The sequence below is a fragment of the Callionymus lyra genome, chromosome 8 (genome assembly GCF_982586985.1).
Source record: "Callionymus lyra chromosome 8, fCalLyr1.hap1.1, whole genome shotgun sequence".
In the NCBI taxonomy this organism is placed as follows: domain Eukaryota; kingdom Metazoa; phylum Chordata; class Actinopteri; order Syngnathiformes; family Callionymidae; genus Callionymus; species Callionymus lyra.
Genome location: NC_141825.1, coordinates 28,428,883 through 28,442,827, shown reverse-complemented (window position 1 = coordinate 28,442,827; position 13,945 = coordinate 28,428,883). Strand labels below are relative to the sequence as shown.

Sequence of the window (13,945 nt, the reverse complement as noted above, 5' to 3'; positions counted from 1 at the left end):
TAGAGTCGAGAACAAACAACCTTCAGTAAGAAGTTACTTTCATTGTTGGACTTGTTTAGGAAACATTTGATATTAAACAACAAAGTCACATGTTTTATCCCTGGTGCTGTGATTCGTGTCATTAGTGACTCGTGTCGTATGAACGTCATGTGTGTGTGTTTGATGAATATGTAGATCTCAGTTAAACTCATGGCCTGGATTCTGTGTTTGTGTTGATATGCAGATGATCTTCTACACAAACAACGGCTTCACATGTTCAGAAGCGAAGGTTCAAGACGAGTGTAATGAAGAGAAATCTGCATGTTTGACTTTCTTCTCATCAATAAACAAGAAACGAGGACAGAGTTTGAAAGAAACTCCAGAGAAGATAAGATCGAATGATCAGTGACAACATGAATGAGTCACATGACACACAACAACACACACAAAATAATACAACATAATGTTCACATGAAACACTAGATTTACACACAACAACATACACAAAATAATACAACATAATGTTCACATGAAACACTAGATTTACACACAACAACACACACAAAATAATACAACATAATGTTCACATGAAACACTAGATTTACACACAACAACATACACAAAATAATACAACATAATGTTCACATGAAACACTAGATTTACACACAACAACACACACAAAATAATACAACATAATGTTCACATGAAACACTAGATTTACACACAACAACACACACAAAATAATACAACATAATGTTCACATGAAACACTAGATTTACACACAACAACATACACAAAATAATACAACATAATGTTCACATGAAACACTAGATTTACACACAACAACACACACAAAATAATACAACAAAATGTTCACATCAAACACTAGATTTACACACAACAACATACACAAAATAATACAACATAATGTTCACATGACACACTAGATTTACACACAACAACATACACAAAATAATACAACATAATGTTCACATCAAACACTAGATTTACACACAACAACATACACAAAATAATACAACATAATGTTCACATGACACACTAGATTTACACACAACAACATACACACAAAATAATACAACATAATGTTCACATGACACACTAGATTTACACACAACAACATACACACAATAATACAACATAATGTTCACATCAAACACTAGATTTACACACAACAACATACACAAAATAATACAACATAATGTTCACATCAAACACTAGATTTACACACAACAACACACACACAAAATAATACAACATAATGTTCACATCAAACACTAGATTTACACACAACAACATCCACACAATAATACAACATAATGTTCACATCAAACACTAGATTTACACACAACAACATACACAAAATAATACAACATAATGTTCACATCAAACACTAGATTTACACACAACAACACACACACAAAATAATACAACATAATGTTCACATCAAACACTAGATTTACACACAACAACATACACAAAATAATACAACATAATGTTCACATCAAACACTAGATTTACACACAACAACATACACAAAATAATACAACATAATGTTCACATCAAACACTAGATTTACACACAACAACATACACACAATAATAGAACAAAATGTTCACATCAAACACTAGATTTACACTCAACAACACACACAAAATAATACAACATAATGTTCACATGACGTTGATAAAGTCATCGTTGTGTAAATTCACGATTAATCAACACAAATAAGAATAAATCAATAATCCTTGGATAATAATAATGACTCTTCATCAACAAATCAATCATTTGTTTCTGTTTCTTTTCAACACGAGTAAGTTAATGGTATGAAGTTTATCTGTAATATTTGTAACTATTTCCATGAAACGACAACAACAAACATGTATCATCACAGTTACGCAGACGACACGCAGATGTATCGTCCAGTTAGAAAAAAGAGTTTCCTTCAGCAAAATGAATCAGATACAAAAATACTTTTCATTAAAACTCTCACTCAGAAATATTGTTGTCCTTTTAGGAAACATTTTCTCTTTATTTACCAATAATTACATCTTAAATCTCATTAAAGTTCATTCATTCATGTGTTCTCGTCTCATATTGTTCCAGAACTGAAGCTTCTAACACGACAACAAGACTCTCTTCTTCTCCACCATTGACTTCAAGATGTTCTTCTTCACGTCTGAAGCTCCTGAACATCTCAGTCTCTGACCTTCTTCCATCCAGTCAAAAGTGTTTCAAACTGTTCATGTAGAGCCACAGATGTTTGAAGATTGAATTGTTGGATTTAAGTTTCAAAATGTTGAAACTTTTAATTATTTTATTGAAATATCATTTAAATAATTGAATGAAATCATGTTCCATATTTATCTGGAGTGACTTTGTTAACATCATCACTTCCCTTGAAGTCAAAGCGAGTCTGAATGTAAAGTTGTGTAAACTATTATTTTTTAATTAAATAAAGAACAATCATGTGACGTCCTCGAGCAGATTAAATAGCAGAAATGAAAATGACATCTACTCTGTATCACCTTCTCTGAAACGCTGACGTCTTGTTCTGTCAATCATTTATGGAGTTTTATCTTTTACAAATATTATTAACTTAAATGATTCACTTTGACTCGGGAAAACACGTTGATATGTAATGCTTCAAAGAACCGTAAGGGGGCGCAAAGCTCTTCCTTGATCCAGTTATTTTCAACACGAGCAAGAAGAGCGACACGGAGCCATAGATCTATGACGCGTAGAGCGGTATACAACGTTTATTTTGTTTTTATGTATTTTTAGCTTCTCTCTGTGCGTCGATTTTAATCTTTTACATTTTAAAAAAACGTTTTATTTTGGTATAAAGTTGAAACTTAATCGATTGTTGCTGCAGGACTGCGTGGTCTATTAAAACGTTACATGTTGTCTATTATAAGCATTTTAACTCGGTGTAAAATATAATCAGATAAAAATCAGTTGTATAATAAAAATAATCGATAATCTATCATAGATCAAATAAACGGTTCGATAAATAAGCGACTTTAGAGACGTATCGTTGTAACTGGTGGACATAACCGATCTATGTGGAGTAGATCTACATCCCAGCCGCTGCATTGTTTTGATGCAACAACCTTCGTTCAGGTAACTTTAGCATTTAATTCTCTCTTTAATTCACATTTATTAATGGTTTATTTTAATTATTTTCATCTCATTCAATGCATATGTTGTTTCTCTGACTCCGGGAATCGAACCTATGGTGGTCATGTCATCTGTCCACGTCATGCTAACAGGATGCTAATGATAGCTGCTAACAGCCAGGACGTTTGTTTTGCTTAAATGCAATAATTGTGTTTTTTAACATTTTATATTTGATTCATTTTGACGTTCAATGGTTGCGAAAATATAATTAGATTTATTTAAGTTGTAGAGATAGCGTTTGTAATTGTTATCATTTTATTTTTCATTATTATATGTAAATCGTATTTTCCTGCCATCGAATATTTTATTAAAGCAGTTTGTAAATATGTTTGTGAACTTTTATCATCTTTTTACAAATGTGTTGTTTATCCATCGGTTTATTATTTTTTTACACAAACGACTTTCCTGCAAACGAAATTAAGGTCGAGCTGCTTCAGAACCAGAATCTTTTAGTTCGAGTCAGAAGTATTTATACAAATGTTAATTGTCAATAATTATTAATTATAGTGAGTGTTTATTTTAACATGTTTTAAGTTATTAAATCCATAAATCAACGTTAATGCAAAACCCGGTGCACTCTGGTCTTTCACCAGTGAGAGGCGCTGTAACAACATAGAAATAATGTTTTCAATATTATTTTATAAACATCCTTTAACGAGAAATGTCATGAACATATATACGCTTATGCTTTAAATGTCATGAACTATATACGCTCATGCTTTGTCTTTTATATACAAAAAAACTCATTATTATAGGAAATATTTCCTCCAAACTAATCCAACTCTCAAGTTCAATAATATTGTACCTTTTATTAACTTGATGTTTCTTCCCCTCCAGGAGTGATCTGTGTTTCCAACATGGAGGAGCAGACAGAATCCTCGAGAGGAAACGATAACAGCAGCCGGAGAAATGGTGGAGAAGAGGTAGAACATCCAGTGCATGAATAGAAATGAGAAACACAAGTAGCTTCCGTGCAGTTGTTCACGTGTACTGTAGCTGCTCATATTTTGAGATGGATAAACATGTGCTGTGTCTCAAGTAACACACTTCTCTTAGTACACTAGAAGTTAGTATGCATCAGGATAGTGTACATACTAACTAGTAACTAATCCTCCACAGATAGTATGTCTCAAACATACTTCTCTTAGTATACTAGAAGTTAGTATCATCAGGATAGTGTACGTACTAACTAGTAACTAATCCTCCACAGATAGTATGTCTCAAACATACTTCTCTTAGTATACTAGAAGTTAGTATCATCAGGATAGTGTACGTACTAACTAGTAACTAATCCTCCACAGATAGTATGTCTCAAACATACTTCTCTTAGTATACTAGAAGTTAGTATCATCAGGATAGTGTACGTACTAACTAGTAACTAATCCTCCACAGATAGTATGTCTCAAACATACTTCTCTTAGTATACTAGAAGTTAGTATCATCAGGATAGTGTACGTACTAACTAGTAACTAATCCTCCACAGATAGTATGTCTCAAACATACTTCTCTTAGTATACTAGAAGTTAGTATCATCAGGATAGTGTACGTACTAACTAGTAACTAATCCTCCACAGATAGTATGTCTCAAACATACTTCTCTTAGTATACTAGAAGTTAGTATCATCAGGATAGTGTACGTACTAACTAGTAACTAATCCTCCACAGATAGTATGTCTCAAATTTCATACTTCTCTTAGTATACTAGAAGTTAGTATGCATCAGGATAGTGTACGTACTAACTAGTAACTAATCCTCCAGAGATAGTATGTCTCAAACATACTTCTCTTAGTATACTAGAAGTTAGTATCATCAGGATAGTGTACGTACTAACTAGTAACTAATCCTCCACAGATAGTATGTCTCAAATCACATACTTCTCTTAGTATACTAGAAGTTAGTATCATCAGGATAGTGTACGTACTAACTAGTAACTAATTCTCCACAGATAGTATGTCTCAAACATACTTCTCTTAGTATACTAGAAGTTAGTATCATCAGGATAGTGTACGTACTAACTAGTAACTAATCCTCCACAGATAGTATGTCTCAAGCATACTTCTCTTAGTATACTAGAAGTTAGTATCATCAGGATAGTGTACGTACTAACTAGTAACTAATTCTCCACAGATAGTATGTCTCAAACATACTTCTCTTAGTATACTAGAAGTTAGTATCGTCAGGATAGTGTACGTACTAACTAGTAACTAATCCTCCACAGATAGTATGTCTCAAATAACACACTTCTCTTAGTATACTAGAAGTTAGTATGCATCAGGATAGTGTACGTACTAACTAGTAACTAATCCTCCACAGATAGTATGTCTCAAATTGCATACTTCTCTTAGTATACTAGAAGTTAGTATGCATCAGGATAGTGTACGTACTAACTAGTAACTAATCCTCCACAGATAGTATGTCTCAAATAACACACTTCTCTTAGTATACTAGAAGTTAGTATCATCAGGATAGTGTACGTACTAACTAGTAACTAATCCTCCACAGATAGTATGTCTCAAACATACTTCTCTTAGTATACTAGAAGTTAGTATCATCAGGATAGTGTACGTACTAACTAGTAACTAATCCTCCACAGATAGTATGTCTCAAACATACTTCTCTTAGTATACTAGAAGTTAGTATCATCAGGATAGTGTATGTACTAACTAGTAACTAATCCTCCACAGATAGTATGTCTCAAACATACTTCTCTTAGTATACTAGAAGTTAGTATCATCAGGATAGTGTATGTACTAACTAGTAACTAATCCTCCACGGATAGTATGTCTCAAACATACTTCTCTTAGTATACTAGAAGTTAGTATCATCAGGATAGTGTATGTACTAACTAGTAACTAATCCTCCACGGATAGTATGTCTCAAACATACTTCTCTTAGTATACTAGAAGTTAGTATCATCAGGATAGTGTATGTACTAACTAGTAACTAATCCTCCACAGATAGTATGTCTCAAATTGCATACTTCTCTTAGTATACTAGAAGTTAGTATCATCAGGATAGTGTACGTACTAACTAGTAACTAGTCCTCCACAGATAGTATGTCTCAAACATACTTCTCTTAGTATACTAGAAGTTAGTATGCATCAGGATAGTGTACATACTAACTAGTAACTAATCCTCCACAGATAGTATGTCTCAAACATACTTCTCTTAGTATACTAGAAGTTAGTATGCATCAGGATAGTGTACGTACTAACTAGTAACTAATCCTCCACAGATAGTATGTCTCAAATCACATACTTCTCTTAGTATACTAGAAGTTAGTATCATCAGGATAGTGTACATACTAACTAGTAACTAATCCTCCACAGATAGTATGTCTCAAACATACTTCTCTTAGTATACTAGAAGTTAGTATCATCAGGATAGTGTACATACTAACTAGTAACTAATCCTCCACAGATAGTATGTCTCAAACATACTTCTCTTAGTATACTAGAAGTTAGTATGCATCAGGATAGTGTACATACTAACTAGTAACTAATCCTCCACAGATGGTATGTCTCAAACATACTTCTCTTAGTATACTAGAAGTTAGTATCATCAGGATAGTGTACATACTAACTAGTAACTAATCCTCCACAGATAGTATGTCTCAAACATACTTCTCTTAGTATACTAGAAGTTAGTATCATCAGGATAGTGTATGTACTAACTAGTAACTAATCCTCCACAGATAGTATGTCTCAAACATACTTCTCTTAGTATACTAGAAGTTAGTATCATCAGGATAGTGTACGTACTAACTAGTAACTAATCCTCCACAGATAGTATGTCTCAAATCAAACTCTGCTGCTACAAACTAACAGGAAATGACACGACAGCTTCTTCTTCTTCTACTACTATTTAAGGATGATTTCAACCAGCTGTAGGAACACTAGCGACACCTGCTGGCAGCACGTTTGCAAGTTTGGAAGAAGAAATAAAGAAAAAATATGTGAATCGAAATATTCGCGAGATTTTTAAGCTGGTATCAGCAGCGAAGAGGTGTTTATCCTCCTACTGCTGCTGAAAATACACCTGTACGTATATTAATATATATGCATTTATATATATTATATATATATAAATATATATGATGTAACTTCCGTTTACAATGTCACTAAGATGGAGCCGTTTAGTGGCGAAAGTGTCCATCGATCCATACTCAGTTTTGTGTGTGTTTTAGTGACAATTTAGTGTGTATGGAGCATTAATTTTGGCATACTCAGAATTGAGACGCACTTACGCACTAAAAATACTAACTTTGAGTACACAAGTATTTGACACAGAACTGGAGATTTCTTTTCTTTCATGGAACCATTTTCTTCTTGTTAATATTTTAATTAATGAATGCAATATCCCTTAAATATAATCATTATATATTGTTCAACATTTCTCGTTGATAACGGTGTTAAGATAATGATACTTTTGTTTTGTTCTTCGTCAACTTCCTCTCTTCGATCTACAGCTACTTTGTATCCCAGGTCTGTCTGTAAGTCTTGAGTCATGAAATCGTGTCACGCTCAGTTTGTTTGTCTGTTCAGAAACCCAGACGTGGCAGCTGGACCAAAGGAAGGAAGAGGAAGAAGCCCATGAAGGACAGAAATGCTCCCAAAGCTCCTCTGACGGGATACGTTCGCTTTATGAACGACAGACGCGAGCAGCTGCGGGCCGAGCGTCCAGATGTGCCCTTCCCTGAGATCACCAGGATGCTGGGCAACGAGTGGAGCAAACTGGCCCCCGAGGAGAAGCAGGTAACAAGTCCAAAGTAATGGACGCATCTGTAGCGGAGTTTGAGAAGAATTTAATGCCGTTTTTAATGTGTTTCACAAGGTTTATGATCCTTTGATGACATTCAATTCATGAATCTGAAAATAAGGCTATAATTCACAATTAAAATCAAATGTACTGAGTCTTCGTGATGTGAGTTAAATGAATATTTAAAAAAAACAATCACAATAGCAGAACTAACAAAAGCAGATGTTTGTTGTGTTTCTACTTCAACTGGTTCCTTTAACTGTGGAAGGAAGTGTTTACTCTGATCAACACAGGAAGATGTACTTTAAATATGTTATAATTATATATATTCATGGTTGAAACCAACGTTTATGAGACGCAGTGAATATTGTTCCTTTTTTAAAATCATTAATTGAGAGGTTTTTTTTTTCTTATTTATCAACTTTGGTTGATTGTCGTGTTTGTCTTGTATCAAATATCTAAGAGTATCAAAAGAAAATATAGAAAATGTAACTTTTGTTTCTGCAGAACATTTCTCATTCATACTAAATATATTTCTACTTATTTCAAAACCATTTTTGCTCTAAAGATTCTCAAGTTCAAGCCTTGTATCAAAACTGCTCTTCCGAAGGTTTTTGGTGGTTTAAGAAAAACATTTCATTGAAAAAGTCAAATTCTGATGTTTAACCACTTGTGTTCATCAGCTGTCAACAGAAACACTCAGACCTAGAATTATTCAACTTCATTTTCTAAAGACGAGAAGTCGTGACTCGTCAATGACGCGTAAAAGTCACAGAAACAATGGATTTTAAAGTCGAATGTTTTCAATCACACGTTGTTCTCAATATTTTCTGCAGTACGATTTAAAACGTCTCACATCTCAAGTTGGATCTTGTTTTTTCCGCAGAGGTTCTTGGAGGAGGCCGAACGGGACAAAGAGCGCTACATGCGTGAGCTCGAGGAATATCAGAAGACTGAGGCGTACAAGATCTTCACCAGGAAGGTTCAGGAGAAACAACAGGGGAAGAGACATCGAGGTCAGTGTGTTCAGAAGAACATGTAGAGAAGTTGTCATCAGAATATATGCTTCAAACATACATAACATGCTTTTCTCTCCAGATGTTGGACATCAGGCGACAAACGAAGCTCATCTTGAGGTGAGAAACAATATACGTGAAATCTACAATTAAATTTTCTTTTGCTCTCAAATATCATGAAGGATAACAATATAAAAGTGTGATTGAATGTAACTCTTGTGTTGTTCATCTTAACCCAGAGACAACAAAAGTTAAAACCTTTTTGATTTGATCTTTTGTCGTTTTTATTTCAACAATGTAATTAAAATGTTTCGATGCTATAAATTATAGTTCATCACACCTTGATAAGAATAAAATGTACATTAATTGTAATTTAAAAAGTTGATAAACAATATTTGGGGTCAAAGTGAAAAAATTGTTGAATAATAAGAGACTTGATTTAAATTATTTCCAGAATATATTTATTAAACAACATTTTCTTTTATCTCAGAAAATAGACTTATTTAAAGATAAATAAACAAGTGTTGATAGACTCTTATAAAGAGCATGAATTCATAGTGTTTTTAAAAAGTAATCTTACTTTTAAAAAACACAACCAAGGTTCATGTGCTTTCATCTGTCAATCATCAGAAAGACTCTGAAGGGAAGGACAGGACAGTCTTTGATATTCCCATCTTCACCGAGGAGTTTCTCAACCACAGCAAAGGTAACTCAAACATGTTGAACACACGTTTCTTCACTCCATGATCGTGTGTTTGACTCTCAGCTCGCGAGGCCGAGATGCGTCAGCTGAGAAAGACCAACATGGAGTACGAGGAGCGGAACGCGGCGCTGCAGAAGCACGTGGAGAGCATGCGCGGCGCCGTGGAGCGTCTGGAGGGCGACGTGATGCAGGAGCGAGGACGCAACGGACTCTTGGTGCAGCACCTGGACACGCTCAGGCAGGCGCTCGCATCCAGCTTCTCGTCGGTGCCGCTGCCAGGTGAGAGAAGGTTAAGGTCAGGGTCACTATCATGACCAGTGATTAGAAGAGATATTTACTTTATAGTTACTCTACCTGAATAAACTCTTGTTATAGTTGTTTAATACGGTTTTATTACTTACTTTATTACTATTTATCACTTTTTAAAAAAAAAAGTCTAACATAACTTCCGGACTACAGAGCGCACCGGATTAAAAGCCGCATGCTCTAATTTTAGAAAGAAAATGTATTTTCTACTTCTACAAGCAGCACCGGATTTTAAGACCCATATATCCCACGTTGGTAAATTAAAAATGAGCTCAAAGACGTTCATCATAACTTCTTATTGTAACGTCTCACATGACTTATCGAGAGGACGTCACACATTTACAAGAGCCGCAGCTCTGGACTCATGACGGCTGTGACAGCAGTTATTTTATAAAAACAACCACGAAGCCGATTTTGAAGGAAACCAAAATGTATTTACTCATTATCTCATTTTTAAATTGACCAACAAAAGGTGCTTCACAGCAGAGGAATAAATGAACAGTTCTTTATAAAACACACAACTTAAACACCCGCGATCAACCCAAAGACAAAACGTCCCAAAGCTCATGTCCAACAGAAACAAAGGCATCGATCAATGTCTCATAAATCCAAAGAAAAATACTCTGAGGCGCAGAGACGCCTGACATGGAGTCGTGTCTTCATATGTACAATCACAACATAAGTGATGAAGAAGAAAACTATTTTTATACAGAGAAAGAAAAATCAATTTATTATGTGAGATATTTACAAATAAATATATAACACAAGAAGATTTTTTTAACTTTTTTTATTGAATCCACTTGGTAACATAAACAATCATTATAACTGCAGATGCTTATCCACTGATGATCCTCCTGCTGCTCAAACCCTCAGAGTCGTCTCTTCAGTGTCAGATAAACAGCTGCAGGATCTCATCACTCACTTCAGTCTCCTCGTTGTCACCTGAGCACCTCGTCCTCTTCATCACGCCGCGTCGCTGATGGTTGATGTTTTGACACAACTCCACGCATTATGATCCACAGGCAGACGAAGTCTGGGAGAAAAAAATAAAAAGAGCCGCACTGGACTACATGCCGTAGTGTTTAAAGTGTGGAAAGAAAGTAGCGGCTTATAGTCCAGAAATTACGGAAATTATTATTTTTATCAACTACTGATGCATTAACACGTGGATCTGTCACGTTTTCTTACACAAAGGCACATATTACATTTATATTAATATTAAAAAACACTCATGATCCCAATAATACATGTTGTTTGTTCCCTAAACATCATCTGAAAGTGAAGATATAAAAACTTTTTTTTAAAAATATAACTTGTCATTAATGTTGTCTTGATCTTTTAAAGTTTTTACATTTGTATGTATTTTAAATGTGTTCAATTATTTTATTGTTTCGTTACCTTGGTTTCGAAACATCTTTACAAATATAAATGACTTACTTACTAAAATAAAAACAGTTGTGATGAAAATGAACTATAAGTATTAAATCTTACGAACCCTTCACTCTTGATCTTTAAACATCTTCATCAAATGAAGTGAAATGAAGGAAAGTTCTGGTCAATCTGGACATTTATTAATGAAGAGTTTCTTTCTCTTGCTTTTATTCCCAGAAATGTATTTTACACTTGAACGTAACTGTTTCTGATAAACTGAACAAACTTGATTATAAACTCACTTCAATGATCATTTGTCAAAGTTCTAACATCAACTAATGTCATCAGGACTCTTTAAAAATGTCACGACATTATTGTAAACAAATGTATTTGACGACATATATTTATATCATGGTTTTACAAGACGTCTATGTTTGTCTGATTTTAAATGATGTATTTTTAAAATATTCATTAAATAAATGTACAGAGATTAATGAATTCATTTCATAATTGTAATAATCAACAACTTGAAATAAAGCAATACATCTTTGTTTAAATAAGTAGTAAGACTAGTCGTAGTTATAGTAATGGTAGGAGTAAAAAACTCTTATTAATATCTTATTATCCATTTACTTATTCTCATCTTATTGCCAAATATTTCCACACAAATAATCATATAAATACATAAAATAAAGGCTCTCATTTACTTCTATACCATGAATATATATATCATTATGAAATAAAGTTATACTTCACACATATGCTTATTATGTTTGTTTTTATTCATATTTCAAGAATGTTTCTTCTTTTTTTTTCCACTGACGTCTTCTCACAATCTCTCGGAGCAAAACCTAAAGTTGGGAAACTTTTATTCGAGATCAACCATGAAAGCTGTTTTTCAGATACGACACTTCCAGATTTAACAGAGATACTTATTTTTACATGTCTGTCTTTTATATATATAGATAGATAGATAGATAGATAGATAGATAGATAGATAGATAGATAGTATAAAGTATTTAAAATAAATGAAATATTTGGTAATTTGTTTCCTTGCTGCAGCTGCACTTAACGTCCTCCAGGTGGCGTAGAACTGCAGCTCAGAGATGAAATGATGTTTTTAATACTTTCATTGAATCCATTCGTGTCTATAAGTGACAGAATCCTGATGTTTTTCATACTTTGATGATCACTGAACACATTCGTGTCTATAAGTGACAGAATCCTGATGCTTCTCTTGAACGATGTCCTGCAGGCAGCGGCGAGACGGCCACGCTGGACGGCATCGACTCGTACATGAAGAAGCTTCACAGCATCATCGTGACGAACCCGCAGGAACACGACGCTCTGGTCAACACGGTCAGGGACGTGGTCAACCGGCTGGACAGGTGAGCGTCTCCACCTCCTGAGGTTCTTCAACCAATCACACGAGTAACTGAAACCATTTGAAACGTTCTCTTCAGATAATCGTCTCGGAGGATCTTCAGCGAATCTTTTTATCAAGAGTTTTGTACGATTGTGTATTTTTTCTTGAGTCACAAGGTTTCATATCATCACGTGTTTGTTTCATGTTCTCAAGGGTTTCACAATGTTGATGTTGAAACGTGTCGTTCTGTGTAAAAGAAAGTGTTTTGAATAAACTAGTCGTAGAAATACTTGTGTTTCTGTCTCTCAAGGAAGGAACGTATCGAACGTTAAATCTTCGTCTCGACGGCGAAACAATGAGTCACGTCTGGACGACGGCCAGCTTTCCCGCCGCGTCCGTCGACAGGAAATCGGCTCGAGGATAAAAGTGACGTTAATTGAAGTTTAATTGCTGCTCGAGATAATCTGGTTGGTTTGATAATCCGAGGGAAGGAAAATCTCGTTGGTTTTGTTCGAGTCGACGGGAACAGAATCTGCTGATTCGGTTCCTGATGCTCTTTCCACAGACTTCCTGCTCAAATGAGTGGAACAATAGACGAGTGGAGGGAGGTTTCTACTGAGCTGAGCTACAGCCTTCTATATAAACAATACATATAAAGAAGAAGAAGCAGGAAAATAAGAAGAAGCAAAAGGAGGAGAAAAAGAAGAACAAGAAGAAGCAGGAAAAAAAGGAGAATCAGAAAAATGAGAAGAAGAAGCAGACGGAGAATAAGAAGAAGCAGGAAAATAAGGAGAAGAAGAAGCAGAATAAAGAGGAGAAGAAGAAGGAGAATGAGAAGAAGAAGCAGAAGAATGAGAAGAAGAAGGAGGAGGAGGAGGAGAAGAATGAGAAGAAGAAGGAGAATGAGAAGAAGGAGAAGAAGAAGAAGGAAGAGGAGGAGGAGAAAAGAATGAGAAGAAGGAGGATAAGAATGAGAAGGAGGAGAAGAAGCAGAAGAATGAGAAGAAGGAGGATAAGAATGAGAAGGAGGAGAAGAAGCAGAAGAAAGAGGGTTCGGTCCGACTGAGCTGAGCTACAACCTTCAGTCATCAGCAGAAACTTTTGTTTATTTTCAAGACGAATCTGAAGAAGATTAATTTTCTAACAACTTACCTGGACTCAGGATCTGAAGCATCAGTTTGAAGGACCAGGTCTTCAGATCAGCTGTCGCTCTTGTGGTCCTGGACTCAGTTTGAAGGACCAGGTCTT

General features: G+C 34.8%; 1 protein-coding gene across 2 annotated transcripts; it reads left to right on the top strand.

Annotated features, from left to right (window-relative positions):
* Nucleotides 1-2,767: 2,767 nt before the first annotated feature.
* Nucleotides 2,768-12,975, top strand: hmg20a (high mobility group 20A). 2 transcript variants are annotated; one of them, XM_087798049.1, is made up of 9 exons: nt 2,768-3,120; nt 4,015-4,100; nt 7,722-7,931; nt 8,822-8,951; nt 9,034-9,071; nt 9,582-9,657; nt 9,718-9,933; nt 12,587-12,719; nt 12,795-12,975. In XM_087798049.1, exons 2-9 carry the CDS (start codon nt 4,035-4,037, stop codon nt 12,796-12,798), a joined length of 873 nt encoding a protein of 290 aa, XP_087654175.1. In that variant the 5' UTR covers nt 2,768-3,120; nt 4,015-4,034; the 3' UTR covers nt 12,799-12,975. The 2 variants fall into 2 exon arrangements, with proteins under 2 accessions (XP_087654175.1, XP_087654176.1); XM_087798050.1 differs by lacking the exon at nt 12,795-12,975 and having other exon boundaries at nt 12,587-12,762.
* Nucleotides 12,976-13,945: the final 970 nt, after the last annotated feature.